Here is a 20,934-nt window from a genome sequence, read left to right as displayed (position 1 = left end):
AGGCTGGAAATGGGGGCTGTTTCCTCATGAGATAAGCTACGGTAATTTATAGATGAATAATGACGCCATCCTAGAATACTGCTTGCAAAGACCATTACCTGGATTTTAAGAATTGTGAGTGCAAACATACATGCACATCCGTACACATACTGATGTTTATAAAGAAAATAAATAAAATGTAAAATATATTGCAAAAATTTGAGCTGAAACAAAGTGTTAGGCCCTTTATTAAGTGATTATCAGGATATTATGAAGTAATGGCTTTACACAGTAAAGCATCCCTACTGACCTCTACAACATACTATTATGCTATTACTAGTTAATAATTTTAATTGACTTATACTTTCTACATAGCAAAACACATTTTGGCCAAAATGCCTATTTTTTTTTTCCCCTGTTACTGCAACTCTTTAGAAGGTAGTACTGGCGTATGTTAGGAAACAGAAAATTGTCACTCTGAGACTCTGTTGATATGGCTGCTGTGACATTTGGGAAACTGGAGGGCTCCTGTCTTGCTTGGTGCTACCAGAGAGGTTCATGCTCTCTGCCATGTGGCAGGGAAACCCACTATTCATTCATTCTGGGCTGAAGGTTTTTTCTCCATTCCCCCTCACCCCGCCCAGGCCTCCAGTCTGAATACATATTCATGTCTTGGACCCATCTCTGGTATTTTATTTCCTTTTTGAACTTGTCTTTTACCATTTATTCAGTGAAGAGGCATGTGAAGGCACTTAACTTGTGCTTGACAATCAGGGAAAATTAAAATTAGCAACAGAAAGGTAAAGAAACTAATTTGTATTAGGCATTATGAATGTTTAATTCCAAATTTACTATTCCTGTAATTAACCCTGTTGACATTAGCAGCTCATACTGTATCAATGATGTACAGGAAAGAGAATTTTGGGCTTGAGGAACTAGTTAGAATAAAACTCAGGGTCATGCAAAGAGAATAAAGATTACTTGTAAAAGCCAAATAACATGGCTTAAGGATTTTGTCTCTATAAACTTCTAAAACATTTTATAATTAGTAAAATATTAATCCTCTGAATAAAAACCAACTTTGCACAGAGGGAGCACTGTGCTATTTAACTTTACTGTCTATTGGGAAGGCTCTCTTCATGAAAATTTGGAATTATTATTCTCAAAGAATTTTCATTGGAAGCATCACCAAAACCTACTAATTGTTCAGCTAATGAAAATATTTTGGAACAAAAGCAAGACAATCTCCATTTCGAGATATGCTTGTTATTGTCCGTGTGGGCACCAAAAACTTCTCCCATCTCACACAACTTGGAAGACTGAATGTCTTGAAAAACAAAAAGGAATCTACTGTGGTTATCTCTAGTTCTTTGGACTCTATTTAAATGTCTGAAGTTCATTTATACTGAAGGGAAGTAAAATGAATCCATGTCTGGAGTCATGCATAAAAACTTCTTTTATGAACCTCTTAGTTTTGACTAAGGACAATGCAAGCATTTGTTTATAGGTTACTTTTATTTTACATCTCCCAAATCTGGGAATTTTCCCAGCATGTGGTTTTAGGGAATTGAGAACTTAGTTTGGATACACATGCTTTTGACTTAGTCTTTTGGCACAATGCTATTTTGGCTTTAATTGCTACAAATATGATAATGTGAGCAGAGATTCCAGGTCATGATCCCTTTTCATATAAGTGCCAGTGTTAGTAAAACAAAATTTACTTTTAAAGAAGGAGTAGAGAAAGAATTTCCAGGTAAAATTGTCATTTTAATTGGTAACCAGTCCACTGTTTCCTTACAATGAAATTTCTGAACTTGTTTTTTTCCTACATCAAAGGGCTGTAAGAAATCGTTTTTGGTTTGTCACTGCAAGAAATAAAGCCAATAACTTAAAAATATTAGAAGGCGCTTTTTAAAAAAAATTTTAAAACATCATTTTTTTCTGTGATTCTAGAGCTTTGTTCTTTTTGCAGCATATAACCTTGTGTAATGTATTGCCTTATTGTCTCACTGTAATTTACTTACAGTTGACTGATGTCTAAAAATAATCATCTGCTCATGTTTCTGTTCCCTAAGCTTAGCTATTAACTTGCACAATATAAGTCTGTCAAATACAAGAATGATTGATCTAAGTAAGCTGAAGAAAAAGATGTTCAAATGCTCCCTGTTAACATGTAAATTACATTAACATAATCTTGAATTAATCATATACACTAGTCTGTAAAGTGTCTGCCTTTCATATAATGGGGAAAAGCTACAGAGGTATTTTAGCTATGACTGTGCTGCATATTGACAAGTGTGTGCAAAATACAGTTGCCTTCTGATAGATGATTCATCCAGCTCCTAATTACTATTTGAAGGTTAAGAGGAAACCTCCTGGGGCCCCTGAAGCATGCCACGCTGTTGAGCCTGCAGAAACATCAGCTTCTAAGCTGGTGTCCTTGGGAAGTATTCAAGCTCCTAAGCCAAAACATCATCTCAAGTGACGATTCAAGCCCAGGTCAGAGCACAGCACCAGCAATCAGCAGCTCTGCTGCTCTCCTCACCCCTTAATTTCTATGGGAATGAGGACCAAATGCACTGCACCACGAAATAACATCTTGGGATGCAAGAGAAGGCACGTTTCATGTGTAGTGCAAATGCTGGCAGTGCTGTAATTCATAAAAGCTCCATTTCTTTAAAGCTTTTGCCTTTAGAATACCATGTGGTACTAATCTGTTTTATTAGTTTGTCATCTATCCTGAAATAAAAGATACAAAAAGACCACCTCCAAAAATGTCAGCTTTCAGCTTATAAGACTTTGCATGTTATTGGGAGTTTTGTTGTGAACAGGAGTTACAGTCTGCCAAAACTTGTCGTTGTTTATGTCTAACTGTACTTTCAGGCAGACAAATAAGAAACAGCTGAACCATAAGTGTGCTCAACACAAATTAATTATTGCATAAAATAAACACTCTTGTTGGCTTGTGTATCACTACAGGGGGTTATAACATCAATGATGTCATGTTTTACTGGACCAGAGGAAATGATTCAGTTCGAGGTTTGGACACACTCCGGCTGGCACAATACACAGTAGAAGACCACTTTACCTCCGTGTCTGAGGCTGTATATGAGACAGGTAAAAACAACCTTATAGCACTTTCTAGGTACAGTTTGTGATATGGCTCTGGAAACAGGGCAGCATTAAGGAACAGAGCACACTGCTTTCTGTTAGGATGACAGTTTTCGTATTCTAATAATTACATTTTTGAAGCCATACTTTTCCAGATATTACAAGCAGAGATCCAGCTAATGTAAAGACTGAGAGTTTTTGAGCATTTTCTTGGAGGCTACACATTATCTAAAGGATTATAAACAAGTAGTCTACTACTTCTTCCATTTAATGTCAGGGAGAGCTCATGTGAAAGAAGAGTTGTCTGTAAATTGAGCATCTAAATTAGAGACAGACCAGGGACCCTGGGGTACCCAGCTCAGAACAGCCACTCTGGCTTTATTAGGAAAGTCAAAAGTCTCTTCATCTATGGAAGTTCCAAGAATATGCTGGGTGCTTTAACAACTGCAGGAAGCTGAATTTCATGTCTACTGCTTGTAGGAGTTGTTCTTTATCTGTGGCAGCCTCTGCCCAGCCTGGTGGCAGCAGAGTGCAGATTGCTCACCCTGAGGTTCCTCTGCCCAGAGAAGGGCATTTCCACAGATCTGCTCTTCTGCCAGTCTTAGGAAACTGCTCTAGAAAGTTTCCTCTAACTGCAGGACTTAACCTCAGGAAAAAGTGTGTTCTTATTTATTTTCCAGAGATTTTGAAAGGGCTTTTGGAGATTTCAAGACCTGCCAAACCTGCCTTATGTTCTTTGAGTTACTCTTAAGTCCTTCATTGCTGCTCTTCACTGTGTACTCAGTTTCTCTCAAGTCAGCACACACACCAAAAGGGTAATATTTAACTCAAGACACACACATCCTTCAAAACTGCAGTTTCACCAGAAGATATGTTACTAATTCTGAGTCACAGAAATATAGTTTCTCTGTTCTATTATTGGGTATTTCTGCTTTAATAACACAACATGAAGAAACTTGTGGTCTAAATTCAGGCTAATAATCAAAGTTCTCTAAGTGGATAGAAAAGTAGAAATTAAATACCTACTAACAGACTCTAGGATTACAGAGTTTCTTAATACTTACATAAATGACATCTACCTGCCTTCCTCCTTCTTACAGCTTGTGGGTAAGCAGCATCAGGTTCAATCAAAGAAGAATAATCCTTACTGCTGTTCTGCCCAGAAGGTTATTAGAACCTGTTCACCATACAGGAAAGTGGAAGAGAAAACCTGCTTAATTCCTGCCACCTTCTATCACAGAATCAAGACTCTAAAAAAAAATAAATAATTTGGTTTGGTTTGGTTTTGGTTGGTTGTTTTTTTGTTTTCGTTTGTTGTTGGGTTTTTTTGATTGAATAGACTAAGGCCAGTTTCCAATTAGAGTTGACCAGGTGTGATCAGACGAGCTGTACTCTTGTTCCAGTAAATGATGCTGTCTTTCTCTCTTTGTGTTGGCAGGAATCATATGTATCAAGTCAAAAGCCACTTGTTTTAATTATACGTTTTAACACATGCAACTTAATTCGATTTAAATTTCTCACACCTCCTTGTTTCAGTTCTCCTGTTCAAGAAAGCCATGCTATCAAGTGCTAAGTACTACATACTGCATAAATTTAAATCTCCTAATCCTCTTAATTTTCTATTGAGTCATTCTGAATTAGGTGTTGTTTTGTACAGAATTTTTTGGAAAGTGGTGCCTACCGTAGCCCATATTAAAAGAAAAAAGTAACCAAATTATGGAGCTATGTAGTCAATTTTGAAGTGAAAAATTATGCTTTGCATTTCCTTAATGCCATTAATAGATGAGAGTATTTAATAAATAACAATTACATTTTAAATAACAGTTATTTATAACTGCTAAAATTCAAAAGGCTTAAGCTAGTTATGGGAGAAGAGCTGTGTGCAGTATTTCCTAACACAGCAAAAAAAGCAATCAGGATTTGATACTCTGTGAACTTGAACAGACAGTACAGCTGCTGTGCAAGTGAAATATTGTGCAACAGTGCAAAGCCCAAGTTCACATACAGCCACTGACAGAGCCAAATTTAAAATGCAGTCAGCAAAATTCCTGCATAAGTAACTTCAATAAATTTAAGAAAAGGACACTGTGAATTAATCTTGTTGGCAGAACAGCACGTACCACATAATAGTAATCACATTATTGTAATGGCATAATAGTAAGTCACTTTAAATAATGTTAGGTAGATTGCTGGCTAGGTTTTGGTGTTGACTTTGTTTTGATACAGAACAATTTCCTTTTAGACATGGGTAAAGTAATTGTTAGAAACACTTTCTACATGTCTTAACTATAGTCCTCATTCTGCATACACTGATACACTCTTACACTGTGTATCTTCATCAGGGGGTGCTGGGTTTTTGTTTTAGGTGTCCTGCCAACACCACCTGCACTCTCAGAGTAATAAATACTGATATAAAAAGCTTGCTTTTCTTATTGGAAAAACATAAAAGCAATGAAGGACTGTTACAGCCTAGCTTTTTGTCTAAACAATCATAGAAATAAGGCTGGAATACACTTTGAGAATTCATTGAGTCTATTCTCATGTCGCGGGGCAAGGTCATCTATATCTACAGCCTACTTCCTGACAGATGTTTCTAGGAGTAAGTCAGACAAACCTCCAAAGTGCCTGCTTCACAGCCTCCCTAGATGATCTTTTTTTCCTGGTGTTTATTACACGCATATTTTCCTCATGTCTAATCTTGATCTCCCTTGCTGCATTTCAAACCCATTATGTGGATATTGTAGACAAATGCCTTGCTGTTTTTCAGCGGCGCCTTCACTGTTTCAACACAGATACATATTTTTTCAGACCAACAACTCTCCTCTTTTTTAATTTATATAACCAATTTTCTAGATATCCTCTTTTTGCTATTGTTCTCCCATCAGATTTCTCATATCTTTGCTGATACGCAGCAACCAAAACTGGGTATCCTGTTCCCATCAGATGGATGGAGGGGTTTACTTAATGTGTTCCATGAACTCTGTTCCTCTTTATCCATTCTAGGTTGGTATTTGTTTTTGTAAAAAATAATCATGCATTTTTGACCTTGTTCAGCTTGTGATTCCTTCTACTTCTCTGTCTTTCTTATTGCCCTGAGACCACCTATTTCCTGATCTCTGGGAATGAGTAATGCCCATCTGAGTGCAGGACTTTGTACTTGCTTTTTTTGAATTGCATCTTGTTTTACTTGGTTTTTGATAGTTCAGGTATTTTTGAGCTCTAATCCTGTTCTCCAGTGTGTTAACATAACACTCCACTCTCAACAGACACTTGGTATGTCATTCTGTTTGCTAGTGAGCAGTACTGGGCACAGGACAGACCCCATGTGTTCCCACTCAATAAATGCTTCTATTTTCACAGCAAGTGATAGCTAATTAATCTCAATTACCATTTTTAGTTGGAGAAAGAAGCAAAAACATAATTTAAAACTTCAGGCTAATTGGCTGTTGATAGCTTTTTCCCAGCATCTTTCCTTAAGTCTTACTCTCGCTACTGCAACCCTCCTGCTAATTCCTCAGTGGCAGCAGGAATGAAGAGGCTCAGCTTGCTCAGGTCTAGTCTAAAGCTAAGTCTTCAGCCCAGAAGGCAGAGAGAGACGTGTCAGGCAATCAGGGCTCTCATTGCACTTCCTCACTTCAAAAATGTCAAGTCAACAGATTGCCGTATTTAAAAGGTATTATTTTGGCAGAACAGAGGGAAAGAAGAGGCAGAAGCATAAAGTGAGTCTCTGCTCCTTGATGCACATAGACAAGATATTTGCTCTATTAAAAAGAGAGCACAAAGGCAGCTGGCTGCTGTTCTTGTCCACAGTCACTTCCAGGGTTTTGATGTCTATCACAAATCCTGTTTTAGCCTTCTCAGGCTAGAAGCCCATCAGTTCTCATTTGGCTATGCAGTGCAGAAGCTCTGTGGTCCCCTGGCCACCACATTATGAGCTTCTCAGGGGGGAGGTCACAATTAAGCCAGTAACAAGTTGCTGTCACTTATAATTAGTGATCTGAAATCAAAATGGATACAAACTATATATAGACTGCAAAAGTTGTATGAGAGTGTATAAATATAACAGACTCTACAAAGAGTGTATGTTCATCAGTCAGTCTCTTCCTCTCCAAACACAGGCACTACCTTGCTTTGTCCTACAGGCTCATCTTCAGTTTTCTATCCTGAGTTGTTTTTGAGATAATTCTGCAATGTAAAACAATTTAGAAAAAAAAATTGGTAAATGCATTGAAAAAGTTGCAGTAACATAAAAACATATTGAAATGCAATGAATGAAACAGAAGGATATTAGGAGGCATTTTTTGTTAACTTCTGCAAAGTTCCTTGTAGTATATATATACATAGAGATGGACACTTGGAAAACTTCCCGTGGCATAGTTTTTCTGTTTTTTTTACAGGTAAGCTAAATGGATAAATATACCTGCCGACAAACACTACATGAAAGGGTTTGCTTCATTCTTAGGAAATTTGAATTTCAAACTTACTTTTTGTAAAGCATTTTCATGAACATGAAACACATGTTGAGAAGCCTGGCCTGAGCTTTGATTTCTTCTAGTTCACTTCTGAAAAGCAAGTAAGAAAAGAGATAGTTTATAAGATCTAAACTATGAAGAACAAAAAAATGATTTTTGTCTGAGGGGGGACAAAGGAGCTGTAATAGCATATTAACAATATGTATCAACACATTTAGCATCCTGCAGCAGTCAGATAATTGTATTTCAGTTGTACAACTTATTTGTTGTGTAAGAGTGGGGACATAATAATTCCTTAATGCATATGTTCGTTGTAAACAAGCAATAAAAAAATTATATACTGAAAACTACATTTTTAGTGTATAGTTAAGCCAGTAAAATCTATTTAAAGCTTTCCTGTAGCATGCCCTTAAAAGACGCAAGAAGAGAAGAAAACGATGCATTGGTAGAATTCTACTGACGTGCTTGTGCAAGATGTACATCACACATTTTAGCAGACACCCAAGGGGTTAGCATAAATAATTCATGATAGAGAAAAGTATGCTCTTTGTGCCTGACTGCATGCCCCTGTGCAGGATACCAAAGTGCTTCTTACATAAAGAATGATGTGGAGCAGTCTTTTACTGGAGTAGAGTTCAGCAAAAAGTCCACAGAAGTAGCTGTGGGGAAGATGCTCCCATCCCATAACACTTAGAGTGGAAGTTAGGAATTGCTGACAGGATTTATAGAGGATCAGTTCTTCCTTCAGGTGTCTCTGTTGGGACCACCTGCTGGTGAGAGATGCTGCAGAAAAGAGCAGAGATACAGCATTCTGCCATCAGCTGGAAACAGATGCCAAAGAAAAATGGCATTATCAGAAAATGAATGACCTAGCATGACAAGGAAGCCTATTTAGGTTTATATCTATTTTTCAAGCAGTGCAGCAGTAGTCATTGCTGATAGAATCATCAGTGGAGATTCTATACAAAGTGTTAGATAATCAGCACTATATATTAGAATATAATTTTAAAAGACAAAAGCCAATCTTCAAAGCCAAGTTATAAAACAGAATAAACTAGTTTTTACTGCCTTCATAAAAATCTGTCTTAGACCTGGATCTAGACCTGCTCAGCTACTGAGAAAGAGGCTATTTGGGTATAATTTTTATGATGCTGCAACAAAAGTGATCAGCTGGATCAAATGGTACTTTTTTTTGCCACCTTTTTTGTCACCTGTCACCTTTTTGTACTTTTTAGGGTACTTAGCAGAATTTACTTCTGCCCTCTAGTAAATTCTATAAAGCCCCAAAATAACTCAGTTTAATCTTCTTTTGCTGTGAGGTGACCTAAGTAGAATACCCCACCTTCTGGTGTGTTTAGCATATGTATATTGACAGTCATTTAAGTTCAGAGTCATCTGAGAAAGTGTTAAACACAGTAATTCAACACTTTGGTAAGTGCTAATGCTACATCTTTGCTGCAGTTAACTATCTGCATAGAGATTAATTCCATCACATCACATTTAAATCAGAGGAGTCTCACACTGACGTGACACTCATAATGGGTGAGAAACTTGAATGAAAAAAAAATCTTTTCATTTTATTGCAAGTATTTTGTTGTCAATAAGACTCAAGCAAGGGGCAAATTTGCAGTTTTGAGGAGTTAATTTGAGCTGTACTTGAGTTAACTCTAGTAAAGCCAGGACTAGGATTGTATAAATCTGTTTCAATTTTGATTTGGCTGATGGCACTATAGTCTCAGCTGTGCAAGTCAAAGGCAATGAGATACAGCATTACTCTCATATGCAGCTCACACAACTGGAGTAGCAAATCTGTTCTTTTTAGAGATGATAACTTCTGGTACGTGTGTGGTGTAGATGAAAAAAGGACTGTAATATTTCTCTATCTTCATTTTATCCCATTGCTCATTTCTTTAGCATGATAAGTATGCACTGAATACTTTTTCTCAACTACTCCTTCCTTCAGTTTATTACAGGAGGAGCTCTGATGAATTCTATATATAGGTTACTTCAAAATTTCCATTATAAAAGCTCTTCTGAACTCTTTAGAGAAATGCTGACACTATTATTATCATGTCCATGATGTGTCTTTGGATTCTGGCAAGCAGAAAACCTTAAGATTAGAATGCCTCTTCTTTGTTCCCCAAAAAGCCACTCAGCTATAAGCCATTACATCTCTATTCCTCTTGTTCACATTACTTCAGAAATTTCTGGCATCGGGAGAAATAATAACATCGTAATACCCAAAAGGCTTGTCTACACTTGGAAATTGCAGCAAAGTAGCAAACTGTGACTTTCAAATTTGATATTTTGAACTAACTTCCCATGTACACACTTGCCTTTTATACTAAGGTAAATGGAGATACAGTTGTAGGGCACTACCAAGGAGATGGTATTGTTGTATGGTTACATTGGCTGTTTCAGAGTTTTCCTTCTTAAAGACAAGTTCTTCTAAGGCTGAACCACAGGAACTCCCATGTGCCTGTGATACTCTGCAGGAAGTATAGTCCAGTCTCTTCACTCCCCTTTGCTGAGCTTGTGGCAAGACATTCTTCTCTATGGTCAGCACAGAAGCACAAAACAAGTTACTTTTGTGGAGTATCCAGTCCTCTTTCCCACAATATGCTCTATGCTATAGCCTTTTGTTGTCCAGAATCAGTGTTTTTCCATAGCACTAGTGCTCAGTTTAGTGAAAGGATGAGTGCAGACAGAAGCAGTAATGCTGCACAGTAAGTTTTTCCCCTCCTAACTTTTGAGTGCTTGACTTTGGTCTGCTTACACTTAAAATCAGTTTTGGTGAGCAAAATGGCATTTATTGAAACAACTGCAGTGGTAAAAATCACAGCCTTGATAGAGGTACATTGGTTAATGTTCCCTGTTTCACATAAAAATGATAATAATGGCGTAAAACATCTTTGTATTTCTTGCCTCATGGAGATAGTTTAAGTCTAATGTTCATCTTTGTATCCTTTCTTCTATCAGTGAGACACTTGAGGATCTTAATATACTGAACTTACAAAAAAGAACCCTAAATACAGTGCATTTTTACTTTTGAAAGGAGAAAGAACTGACTACTAGAGGACTCTTTAGTTCACTAGAGAAAAGGCAGTCAGCATGGCAGAAAACTGAAATTAGATTAATATTAGAAATTAGACATTAATTTTTAACAGAATTATTTGCTGAGAGAAATGGTGGGTACTGTGTGTCTAGATATCCTTAAACTAAGTCTACATGTCTGTGTGAAAGATGGGCTCTATTCCAACCAAAATGACTGAGTTCAAAGCAGGGGATAATTGGGGAAATTTAATAGCTTGTGATTAGGGTCAGACTACATAATCTAGCAATTCTTTCTGGTTTTAAGAATTCTGTGAATCCTTATTGTTTTCTTGATGCAATATATACAATTCTTTCAAAAATGAAGATTTAACCATTCATTTTTTAGTCTGGGAGCAATAATACATTCCTTGGCATCCATTACTTGCACTTCAAGCTTTTCAGTGTTCTTTGACTTTGCGTCTCACAGTGCACCTGAGGGATGCAAAAATAGCCTGTCTGTGTGTATATTGTTGTTGCTAAAGTGAATTCACTGTTCTGTACTTCTGTCCTGACTTGCAGCACACAGCACTGGAAGCAAACATAGGTCCCAGAGAGCATAATGTTTTGTATTAAAATAGCTGAAACCAAAGCTATCTGACTACAGAGCATTACACTCTCACTGGTATTCTGATTTTCTGTTGTTAAAATAATGTTGTAAAAATTTATTAACAATTTTGAACTTGGAACTTCAGAATAAGAAGTCCTTTGTGCTCTTTTAAATTAGTAAAAAGAAAGATTTTGCCTTCCTGAGATTCATTGAACTGGTAACAATTTCAGATCCTGTGCTTCAACACAGGCAAAATTTTGCTTGGTTATTGAGCTGGATAAAAAATTTGGGCTTTGCTTACAAGTGTACTGTCCCCTCATGAAAACCAATTCTGTATTTGACTCTGTGATCCCAAAAGTTCATCTTCTAGAAATCACTCACATAGAAGCAAACCATTTGTGCCACAATAGTGACACTGCTCAGAGTAACACAAACACTGTAATGCATTAATATAAAGAAAAAATAAGTAGTGAAGATACAAAGATACTGCTTGGGTTTAAGTGGAATATAAGAGGTAGGTAAGCAGTATCAGTAAGTGGAATATAAGAGGTAGGTAAGCAGTACCCTTAATCCAGATCTTGAACAGTAGTAAGTGAAAAGAAAAGCAAAATAAATGAGATATGTGAGATAGGTAAAAGTAAGAACCCATTCTAACTTTGTGAAATTACAATTTTTACCATGTTACTTCATATCATAGCTCATTTATTGTTATGAATAGTGACAGCTAAATACATATGTGACTTAAAATTTCCTTGTGTTATATAATGAAACATCCTTTCCATGCATTGTTGGTTTTATTTTTTCCGTTCCTAATCTCCATTTAATTTCCAGTTCAAGGGACCTTTAATAAAACTCTGAATATGGTGACTGGGTGTTACGTATTTTGATTGTTAATTTTAGAGTATTCATCTTGAATTTTTCAGCGCTGTGTTTAATTTTTTTCAAGCTTGTTTGTTAAGTTTTTACTGCACTGTAGTGCACCAAAATAATACAGATTGTTATTTCAAAGAACTTTTTATGAATTACACCTTCACAATATTTTTCCCTGCTCTTTCCACAGGACGTTACCCAAAACTAGTGTTTCACTTTGAACTCAAGAGAAACATCTTGTACTTCATATTAGAGACATATGTACCATCAATCCTACTGGTTGTGCTCTCCTGGGTATCATTTTGGATAAGCCAGTCATCAGTTCCAGCAAGAATCTGCATAGGTGAGAAGCCAATAAACCAAACCAAACCAAGAGCTGGATCATTAAGATGCTTTTTTTATTACAAGTACATGGCATCCATTTCCCAAACACTTCTGAGTTTTATGGAATAACTTTTTTGGTTTGCCCTACCTAGTATATGTGTGGATCCCCTTGAAGCCTTGCTATTCTTTAGCGAAGAAAAATGTCTTTGGGAGCTACAGGAGACTTAGAGGCAGGGGAGGCTGCTGAAAGCAAAGGAAAAAACTGTCATTTTGGAAATAATTTAAACATATTAAAACACATGGCATGCACAGACAGAATTGCGAGGCTTTTGTGAGGTCTAATGATACATACTAATTAACACATGAATAATAAGAGAATTATAAGAGATTAAATATAATTAATTTCAAATAAAGGATATTCTGAAAGGGAAAGAATGCAAATCAGTTTTGATCAGGCTGCAGGTGGGGTGGGAAAAACACTCCTGCAGAATAGGGTAGAAAGATTTCACATCAAATGAGGCCATTGGGCAACTACACTGAGCAAAATGATATCTGAATATTTAAAAGGAGCTTTTGCATAGATTTGCAATAATAATGTGTTAATCATAAATATACATTCCATGACACCAAAATCTCTCTCATTTTAATTTCTAGTCTTCTCAGCTTTACTAACAGTTTTCATTAGTATTTTTAAACATTTAACTTCAGAATTATAAGTTCATAAAAATTATAAGTTCATTGGAAAGCCTTCTTTCTAAAACATGACCCATTAAATGCTGTGGCATATTTGGAGTTTCAGAGCCGGGAAAAACTCTCTTGTAGTAGGGCCCTTGCAGTGGAGGCCTTCATTTCTATGCATGTTATATTAGAACATATATTTTTGCGTTCCACAGGTGTTACCACAGTCCTTACAATGACAACACTGATGATGGGAGCCAGGACTTCACTCCCAAATGCTAATTGCTTTATTAAGGCAATTGATGTGTACCTCGGTATCTGCTTCAGCTTCATCTTTGGAGCACTGTTAGAGTATGCTGTGACTCATTTCTGCACTCTGCATCAACTCAGTTCAAAGGAACTTCCAATGGTATTTTAATTCTTTGGTTATTGTTCTATAAACTAGAATTAAATTATACCTGGTAAAGAGAATTAATTCCCTTAGCACTAACAGTAAATGTATTTAAGGAACTTTTTTTTTTAGAATTAGGACAGGAAAATAAAATAATCTTGAGAAAAAGAAAAATATTTGTATACCTGGATCTTATTTGGAGGAGACCAACTAAACTGAGGCACCCTTCCATAATGATTCTCTCTTTAGGCATGGACTTTATGGCCATTTATCAAACCATATGCTAGACATACCACAAAAATCATAGACATTTGTTGTCTTCCAGGCAAAAGCATATAGTTACTTACGGTTCAAAAACTCGACTGAGCTTGATGACTTGACCTGATTGCAAAATGGAAAAAAAGAAAAGAGTTTATCACATTGCGTTTATGAAACCTTCATGTGCATGGAACACGAGTCAGTCTCCTAGCAGACAGCTTCACATCCTGGGTCTATCAGATCCCTATTGCCTTCTGTTCACATCTTCTCTTTCAACAGCTGCAGCTGAAGCTCAGACTGGGATTCACTTTCTCTTCTGCATCGTTATTATAACAGCGCTTTTTGCTGCTCTAATGAGTTTCTCACAACTCTGAAATACTGTGAAATATACTTAAAATAGAAATGGATGAAATCAGCATAGGCATTTTTCACTCTGGTGGTTGTTGTCATGCTGAAATAATCAGGACAGGTTCATGAGGTTTTGTCACATCTTCCATCTCCAGTGTATAGCACTGCTTTCATAAGCAATGAAAAAGAAATCACAAGGAAGCTGGAAGATGATTGTCTTGCAGCTTTTAATTATGGAACCGAATCTAATATGCATGAGAGAAAAGAAAATTTTAAGCAGCTTACGAAATTTCTGGATTAACTGAAAAATGTAAAACATGAAAAATGAGAATAACGGGAAAAAAATGCAGAAGGAGGTTTGGTTGAGTGCTGTAGGGTTAAAGGGCCAGAAGAAGAAAGTTTGTCAACTGTTTAAGCCAAACTAGAACAGAGCATCACAAATGCCTAAGCAAAGCCCCTCAATAGACTCAAGGAACAGGATATTGAGTTGAAGAGGAGGAGCTTCAAAGCAGTGAAGATCAGCCAATATGTGGAGTTTTTTATGTCCAGATAGTTCATCAATTAATATGTGATTTTGGGTGTTTGGATGAGAGATAAGTCCTGTAAATATACAGGAATATGTTCAAAGCTGTCATTAGGTCTAGGTATGTGGAGGAACACTGCAAAATGGACACAAAGCTGAACCACCCAGTGGGTTTTATGAGATAACATCTATCAGGGGATTGTCTGCAAATGGGCAAACGCTCATTTTGAATGAGGATTTGAGTGGAAAGCCTGAAAGTAATTTTTCTTGGCAAGGTAACATCAGTGACAATTCCCTCAGAGCATATCCATCTTGTGAAGTAAGTGGCTGTCATTTTGCGCATAGAGCAGGGGAAAAAAGAGAAAGCTTATTGGAGGTTTGGGTAAGAAAGTAAAGTGTTTCAGTGCTTGGATGATTAAGCATCTTTGGATCTATGAAGGGCACTCATGACTGCCCTTGCCTTCACCTGCCCGTGTCAGATTTGCTTTCATCTGGAGCACATACTAGTGCTTGCAAATGGTGTGGACATGGACACTCATAGACTTCAAAGATGTGCATGGAAGTGGAGGTACAGCCTTAAAATGAAGAAGGAAGAAAGACTTATGGTAAAGTTTTGTGATGGACTTAATGACCAAAGGGAATAGTCTTTCACTTTAGGAGTGTTTCCTGCTTCACATCAGAAGTTTTTTTCCAGTTTTTCTGCTGTGCATCAGAAGTGAACAAGCCATCCAAAATCACTTCTTGCCCACACAAAGATAAAAATATAAGGGAAAGGGCAGTTTTTTGATCCTAGATCAAGACTCTGTAGAATAGGGAAAATACCTGTCATGTCCTTTTCCTAATGTAGCCAAGGACAAGCACTGAGCAGGGTGTCATGGAGAGCACACCTGACTTGTATTTCTCATTGTAAAAAACAGAACATCACAAGGACAGAAGTACCAGTTAAAATTTCGTGTCACTGTCTAGGAGGTACTTAGCAATTTATGTGTGAGTATCGTCACTGTAAATGTGTTGTCCTCATTATCGTTAGGTTAATTGGAAATCTCACTTCCTATTTTGTTATTCCCATATGTGAGCTGATAGAAAATTTGCATTCAGAATTATGTAAATAAATGTAGGAGGAGAAGTGAAAATGTCACCCTCTCTCTTGTATAGGAATTAGTTGTACTCGCTTGCTTTCCACTTTGCTCTTTAAAGCAGGTGGGCACTGGCGTATCAAATCCTTCTGAAGCCCTTGGGATCTTCAATTTGGAATATAAACTGGTGAAAGAGCTCATCATATCCATGCTCTTGCAGTGTCTCACACCATGTGAACCAGGACCCACAGAGACAGCTTCAGAGCTAATGGCAAAAGCAGAGGAACCACCTGCTGCAAGGAAGGTCAGGCAGAATGTGCCATTCACATCAGCTCCATAACAACAGGCTGCTTAAATGGAGAGTTTGCCCCTCCCAAGTTTCTTCTGTTTTGTACAAAATTGTGATTTGTGCCCTCTATAAAGAAGAGGATTCCTTCTTGGACTTCCTCTGTCTTTCACTTAAATCTCTACGTTTTAGGCAGAATGGAGAACAGTTTGAAAACTGAAAATAAGGGTACAAGGGTGCTGTTCAGCCTACCTGGCATTTCTGTGCAAGCATCGTCCAGTCTTTATGAGCACTGCATAAACTCCAGGTGTGCAACAGTCTAGGTTGAAATATTTTTAATCTTGAGCAGCTTTTTCATCCACTGGAAGTGACAACTTTCCTCAATTCTGTTGGCTGTTGGATGTCAGCAAACACTTCAGTTAGTATGAACAGGAGCCACAGTAGCAGGTGCCATATACAGTGCTTTTCTGGTGGTAAATAGAGCCTTTCTTAGTGCCAACTGCTATTTCCTCATAGCAGGAATCCAGAAAAAATCCAAGTATTTAAAATTAGAGCCACATTTGGACACTCACAACACTTTTTTTTATGTATACTGTAAACCAGCCTAATCTTTCATGATGCTCAGTTCTCCATAACAATTTGGAAAAGTCCCTCAACAGTCCCACTTTATAAGACTGCAGCTTTTTATGAACTAGCAGGTTTTATGGTTCTCCTCTAGAATAGCTTTCTCCTTTCCAAGCAATGTAATACAGCACTTTTCTGTAAACTCTTCTGTTTTGCGAGAGCCCTGCCTTGTTACACTGCAAATAGAATCCAGTACATGTGCCCTGCATGCAGTATTTTCTGCTTAAGTAAGAACTGCCTCTTGGGGAGTAGAAAGGAACCAAGAACAGCCTAATAATGTATCAGACTCCTGCCAGTTGCTAACATGCGGTTGTGTGAAAGGAAAAATGGCACGTGCGCAATGTCCCATTAATGCTCTGAAGTAAAACTAATTCTGAACAACTTATTGCCAGCCCTACCTAGGAGAAAAATAGACTCTTCCACTGAGCAATGCCCCAAATCCTGCCAGTTTTGAAGTACAGATGTTGTTTTGCTCCCCCCCCCCCCCCTAAAATATGAGAACAGGGGAAAAAAGTCAGGACTCTTCTGTCAGGTTCCTTTATTTTATTAACTTTTGATGTGCTGAGTGCATTCATTAGGCCGTTGCTCTGGTGCCTTGTTTCAAGTGCCAGGCACTGCTGACAAAGGCTCCTCTGCCATCCCCAGCACTCCCCTCAGCTGCCTGAACTTTTTGAAGCAGAAGAGAGGTATTTATAGCAGAGTCAGGCCCCAAGTAAAACTCAAGGTTTGAGTTTTAGTACTACCCTGGGGATTGTTTAAGGTTCAGACTGGAATTTTATGGATTGATCCTCTTAATGCTTTATAGGCAGATTTTTATCCTGGCCTTTGGTTTCAAAATTCACACAAAGGTGCAGAAGGCTGGATGGGGGATGAGCAAGATTTTTTGATCAGCGTATTTTTAGGATGATGTATTGAGCTACATTTATTTCTCACAAATAAAATATACCAGATTTTTTTTTTTGATTGAAAGTGAAAAGCAGTAATAATCCCTTTTTTTGTTCTACTTCACCGATTCCCAGCAGTTTGAGGACAGACTCCACATTAATTTTCAAGGGTGTCACTAATTTTAGATGAAGAAAGACTCAAGGACTGTGCCATCTACATGTACCCTGGGCAGAAGAGCAATTCTGCTTTGGCATGGAGATCACTTATGTGGCTTAATGAGCTTTCTTTGACTTTAATAGCTCGGATATTTCTAAATGAGCTTTTTGTCTGGCTGCACATAAGGCTGTACATTTTAACCTTTACAAAGTTTGTCCTTGTGGAGTCTGTTTCTTCTCATGTTCCAAATGGAGAAAAGCAAATTGGTCAGACTAAAGAGATTCTGCATTCTACATTTCACAAATAAATTTTTTAGACTTTTCTTGCTTTTTTGCCACTCACTGATTTGGAAGACCATACAATTATCAGGAGAAAATTAAAATTATGTGTATGCCTACCTGAATTAAAATGACCCCTTCTCCAAGTATACATAATAAGGTTCAGTTTAGATTCAAAATTGGAGCCCATCTTTGTAGCTTGGATCTGCTGATGTCTCTGCAACGTCCCATACCAAACTAAATACCCCAGGACTTTCAAGGAAGTTTTAGAGCTGAAGCTGCAGCTGATATCTAATCCCATGTCCTCTGAGTCAGTAACAGAAAATTCACTGACATCAAAGGGTGAAGATTTCATACATGAACTTTATGGCTCTTAGCCATTTCTAATCAAAGAAACAAAACCCACCAGAAGGCTTATACAACATTCTCCAAAGACCTGTCTTGATGCAGTGAAGCACAGAAAAATATGTTTAACCCTAGCATAATTTTGAACTTAAAGCATGAGTTTCAGGACTTGAAAGAAAGTAGCACTAACTATTTAGTTTTAAATTAGCTATGGAGCTTGTCCCTCTTTATTTTATTTCATTTTTTAAAAAATAACTTTTATCACAAAGCACTGGAATTGAGTAGCGAATAGCACAGAAGGAGAGTGTCTTTTATCCTGGGGTGCTTGATTTGGGGGGCAACTAGCTTGACTAGCTAGTCTGGAAGCTCCCCAACCTTCTCCATCTCCACACTGGGGCTTTGCTTTATCCACTTTCTAGGCACTAACTTTTGCCAGTATTTGCCCTGAGCAGAAGACAACTTGCTGTCATGCCTTTCATGAGTTTGCTGCTGTCTTAAGTAAAGTTAGTGGGCCATATTTGAATCCAGCTTTTCTTGATGATGTTTAAGTCAGTGTTTTTTCCACAAATGGAGGCTTTGAAAGCTGAAGGGAGCTGTCTGGTGCACGTAGGTGCTCACCCTTGAAGTCAAGGAGTGAGATAGAGGAGGAGCTGAAAGAAAAATGCCATTTGCTGCAGCTCTAAAGTCAATAGGTGATGAAACATGCACTTAAGTACCTACTGTTTGGTTTCCTTTCAGGATGATGATGAAGATGATGAAGAAGGCAAGAACAGAGCCCTGGCAGCAATCACAAACAATTGCAGTACCCCTGACAATACGAATAAGATCAATTCAAACAAGAGCAACCAAACCAGCATCGATAGAAAAAGTGAGAGAAGTAAACACAGTGTGTGTAGTTCACCAATGTCAGTAATGAAAAGACTTTTCTGTATCTTTGATTGCTTCCATGTTAAAAATCCTTACCACATAGACAACTATGCCCGATTTTCTTTCCCATTATCATTCATCATAATTAATGTACTTTACTGGGTATACTATTTGTATTTTTAAATATTCTACGGTGTAAAATTGATTTAAAGTTTAGGAAGTGGATATGGGAGGGGAAGTTGCAAAGAACAGAGAAGTTGTATTTGGATAAAGGGATATGAAAGGACTTCTTTCATGACATCTTTTTAAGGGTGTCTACAAAATTTCTTGTTAACTCACTTTTCTGCTGTTAGATGTCTGTCATCCAAAACTGACTTTCCTATTAGCATGCATGTCACATATTAAACTACTTATCAAAGACCAGTAAGTCCTTTTTTAATATTTAATGGTCAAATCTGTGGGATAAGAGTTATACTTGTTTCTGAACTGCATTGAATAAACGTAAAAATAGAACCAATGAAGTTTTCCTGCTACGCTTTCCATATTCAATTCCTTGTAGATTTGTCAATAATGCATAAATTTTCCATATTACATAAGGAAATTTATAATTGCAAATCAAAGTGGTTTTTCTACACAGCAAGAAACAGTTTTGAAGGCATGGGCTACCAACACAAACCAAACAATCTATTCATCTTTGTAAGGTCACAAAGATGTCTTGAGACTCTTCTACATCTTTAGATGGAATTCCCATGGGCATCAATGGCTTTTCTGAGTAGGTGCAGGGCAGACTACAAAAATGGACTGGGGCCAAAAGGTTTACATCCAGAGAGTTGTATTCCCCTGAGTGAGGACATACGTAGGTGTTCACCAAGCCATCATGGACTATAGCCCTTCATCCTGACACCTGTACTATGCTCAGTCACAACTGCCTGGGTAGCTGTTATGCAGAGGAACAATTTGATGTGCTTAATTTTCAGCTTAGCAAATTCCTCTTGACTCACTTGCCATTAAAAATTTTCACATAAAGGTGAAAAAACTTCTTGAATAGAAAACTCTGGATATACAATAGCTCTTGATGAAATAGGAAAAGTTTTACACAGATGAAATTATGACTCACATGAGAGGATGGCTAGACTTGATGAAAAACCATAACAGTCTTTACAAGTGGTTACTTCACTGATAGATATTACAAAAGTTATTGGTATGGCAGCCTGTTTCTTATACTGCAGTATGTAAGTTTAAAAGCACTTATTTTTATATCTTTCTCCTGACCATACTATATGTGTCAGTTGCATATATATGTATAAACCTGTACATGTGCTTTTATACTCTGTGTATCTTGGCATTTGTGATGATGCACAGAAATGCATTAGAAAGCTCCCCTAACAGTCTTTGATACACCTTTTCACCAGCGTGCTGCCTGTGCAGAACATCATTACATAAGAAGCGAGAAAGTGCAAAATAGCAGTGCAGCTTGGATTTGCCCTTGCTCACATCTAAGTCCATAAAAATGATTGCACACTGGCAGACAATTATTAGGTCACTAAAATTCCCTCAGTGGTTTTATTTTCTAAATGGGTTGACTACTGAAAATTTGTTTCTCTGCTGTTATGAGTAATGCCTTTTGTAAGGCTTATTGATGCAATGCGACTTCAAGAACGGTCTAGTGGCTCTTGGTACCTTGTGGGTCTTCTGACTTTCATATAAAACCAAATACATTCAAGAAATCAAACCAAGACTGCCTGTGTTAATGAGCAGCCAAAAAAGCAATCTATTCTTTTTTTTATTTAACGTTCTGCTGTTACATGTTTATGCTTAAACCC

The 20,934-nt window shown here is 37.4% G+C and overlaps 1 protein-coding gene across 1 annotated transcript in view; it reads left to right on the top strand.

Annotated features, from left to right (window-relative positions):
- Window positions 1-19,628, top strand: part of LOC113982569 (gamma-aminobutyric acid receptor subunit pi-like) — a 47,651-nt gene extending 28,023 nt beyond the window's left edge. Inside the window, exons 7-10 of the mRNA XM_027710948.2 lie at window positions 2,959-3,096; window positions 12,263-12,415; window positions 13,290-13,483; window positions 18,983-19,628. Coding sequence (XP_027566749.1) covers window positions 2,959-3,096; window positions 12,263-12,415; window positions 13,290-13,483; window positions 18,983-19,294 — 797 coding nt within the window. The 3' untranslated portion in view covers window positions 19,295-19,628. The remainder of the gene's footprint in view (window positions 1-2,958; window positions 3,097-12,262; window positions 12,416-13,289; window positions 13,484-18,982) is intronic.
- Window positions 19,629-20,934: the final 1,306 nt, after the last annotated feature.

This window comes from Pipra filicauda, unplaced genomic scaffold, assembly GCF_003945595.2.
Source record: "Pipra filicauda isolate LSUMZ 115617 unplaced genomic scaffold, ASM394559v2 scaffold15_size4787011_pilon, whole genome shotgun sequence".
NCBI lineage: Eukaryota > Metazoa > Chordata > Aves > Passeriformes > Pipridae > Pipra > Pipra filicauda.
Note: the sequence above shows the minus strand (reverse complement) of the source record. Positions and strands in the feature narration are given on the sequence as shown.